This window comes from Grammomys surdaster, unplaced genomic scaffold, assembly GCF_004785775.1.
Source record: "Grammomys surdaster isolate TR1022 unplaced genomic scaffold, NIH_TR_1.0 99624, whole genome shotgun sequence".
Lineage (NCBI taxonomy): Eukaryota > Metazoa > Chordata > Mammalia > Rodentia > Muridae > Grammomys > Grammomys surdaster.
The window spans coordinates 1-2,282 of NW_021608146.1; the positions used below are offsets into that span (position 1 = coordinate 1).

The 2,282-nt window shown below is 40.8% G+C and overlaps 1 gene segment (V, D, J or C); it reads right to left on the minus strand.

Annotated features, from left to right (window-relative positions):
• Positions 1 to 1,417: 1,417 nt before the first annotated feature.
• On the minus strand, positions 1,418 to 1,955 carry LOC114635347. The segment is given in 2 exon segments: positions 1,418 to 1,788; positions 1,872 to 1,955. Coding segments are annotated over 2 exon segments (417 nt in total).
• Positions 1,956 to 2,282: the final 327 nt, after the last annotated feature.

Below are 2,282 nucleotides of genomic sequence, written 5' to 3' on the forward strand. Positions count from 1 at the left end.
AAAAACACCAATCATAGACTTTGTTCTCTGGTGAAATCTCATGAAGAGCATTTTAAACAATAAAAGCAAGCTGAGAAAAGGAGAATATAAAATGTATGATTGAAGTTGGCTTGGAGACCCCAAAATATTTGAGATGCCAAAGTCATGGGTTATCTACTGAGGAAAGCTAGTTAACAAGAAGTGGAGCCAGCCCAGGAGAAAAAAGTTTATTGCAGTCAGCAAAGATGAAAATGGACTTAAAAACCTGAAGACTCCTTTGACATCAGCCATGGAGATGCAGTGTTTGTAGTTTGCCAACCTAGTTCCATGTCTTGATTTGGGAATTACAGTTAAGTGATTGAAAGAATCTTGGAAGAGACTTTGAACTTTGGACTTTTAACATTGTTGAGACTGCTATAAACTATGGGGACTTTGGAAGATGGACTACATGTATTTTGCATTCTGCTATGTTTAGGTATGGCCTTCAAATGTTTCAACAATCCTATGGGGGCCAGGGAGTCAAATATGATGGTTTGTGTATGCTCAATATAGAGAATTGCATTATTAGAAGGTGTGGCACTTTTGGAGAAAGTGTGCCACTCTGGCTGTTGGCTGTAAGACTCACCTGCCTAGAAGCCAGTACCCTGCTAGCACCATTCAGATGAAGATGTAGAAGTCTCAGCTCTGACTGTACCTTGCCTGCAAGGCTGACATTAGAATGAATCTCTAAAACTGAAATCCAGCCCAATTAAATGTAGGTCATGGTGTCTGTTCCCAGCAGTAAAACCCTCACTAAGATATATATAAGGCCTATGAGAACTAAATTCAGGATTGCTGTAGTATTCACTGGACAGCTCTGTGATTTCTATTGTTTGTCTCAGAGTCTCCATTTCCATCTCTCTTATAATCATCCTCACTCCACCCTCAAAAGACTGTTCATTGGCCCCTGCAAAAGAGATGCAGCTATGCATTCTGATATAAATACTTTTACATTTCAATAGCCTAAAATTTCTGCCAACCCACACAAGCAAAGTTAGCAAAACTCCTAAAAGTCACTTAAGACTTAAGACTGAGAAAGAGCTTCTTGTTTACCCAGAATTTGGTGGGATTTCAGATCAAATTCATACTATACTTTATTCCCAGCTATTCCAAAGAATGTTCTAGTCTTTCTCACAATCCAGAGATAATTTTTTCATGCATAATCATAGTTTCTCTTTTTTGTTTTTTTTTATTAAAGAAGAAATTCATCAATGACGACATTGACAAGATATGAGATATTCTAGGATTATCCTAAATCAGCATCATGTAATTCATAGATGTCCTTTAGCAAGTTGACCAAAGCCTTATAGGTCTCTAAGGAACACGCACAAAAGTGGACATTCCAAATGACTGCAAATGAGCAATTCTTCAAACTAATCTTCTCTGAGTCTTCTCCATCCTAGGGCAGCTTTCTGCTCTTCCTCCAAGTTTTCTGACATGCCCAGGATGTGGTTGTCACACTGTGTCTTGCACAGAAATAAACCGCAGAGTCCTCAGATGTCAATCTGTTCAGCTCCATGTAGGCTGTGCTGGAGGATTTGTCTACAGTCAATGTGGCCTTGCCCTTGAACTTTTCATTGTAGTCAGTACCACCATTGTTAGGATTAATCAATCCAATCCATTCAAGGCTATTTCCATCAGTCTGCTTCACCCAGTGCATAAAGTATTCAGTGAATGTGTACCCAGAAGCCTTGCAAGACAGCTTCACTGAAGCCCCAGGCTGCACCAGCTCAGCTCCAGATTGCTGCAGCTGAGCCTCAGAGTGGACTCCTGTGGAGAGAAAGGCAGAATGGATGTCACTGTCACCTCAGTCCCTCTCTTCTCTTCAGATTTGGAACTGGTGAGCCCCTTACCTGCAGTTACTGACAGGAGGAAGAGGAAGACCCAGCTCCATCCCATGGTTAGAGTCAGTGTGTTCAGGGACTGGGTAGAGGACACTGATCATAGGTTGTTTTAGGGTGTGGACATCCCTGTATTTACTGCCATAGACTGAAGTAATTTGCATATTCATGAGCAGGGTACTTCTTAGATAAGCAACTAGTCCAGCTGGAGAAATCTGGAGAGGAAAGGTTGAAAAGTAACATGGTTCAGGTAGCAGGATGCTCAGATCCAAGTCCTAATCCTTTCTGAGGAAATATATCTCATACACTTTCTGTGAACCCTAGTCTCGTGCTGTAGATGTAACTACAATGACAAATCTCTCAATAGATTTTTGGGCTGAGTCTGTTGCTCTACTCAGGGATATATTAACACATTGATTTACA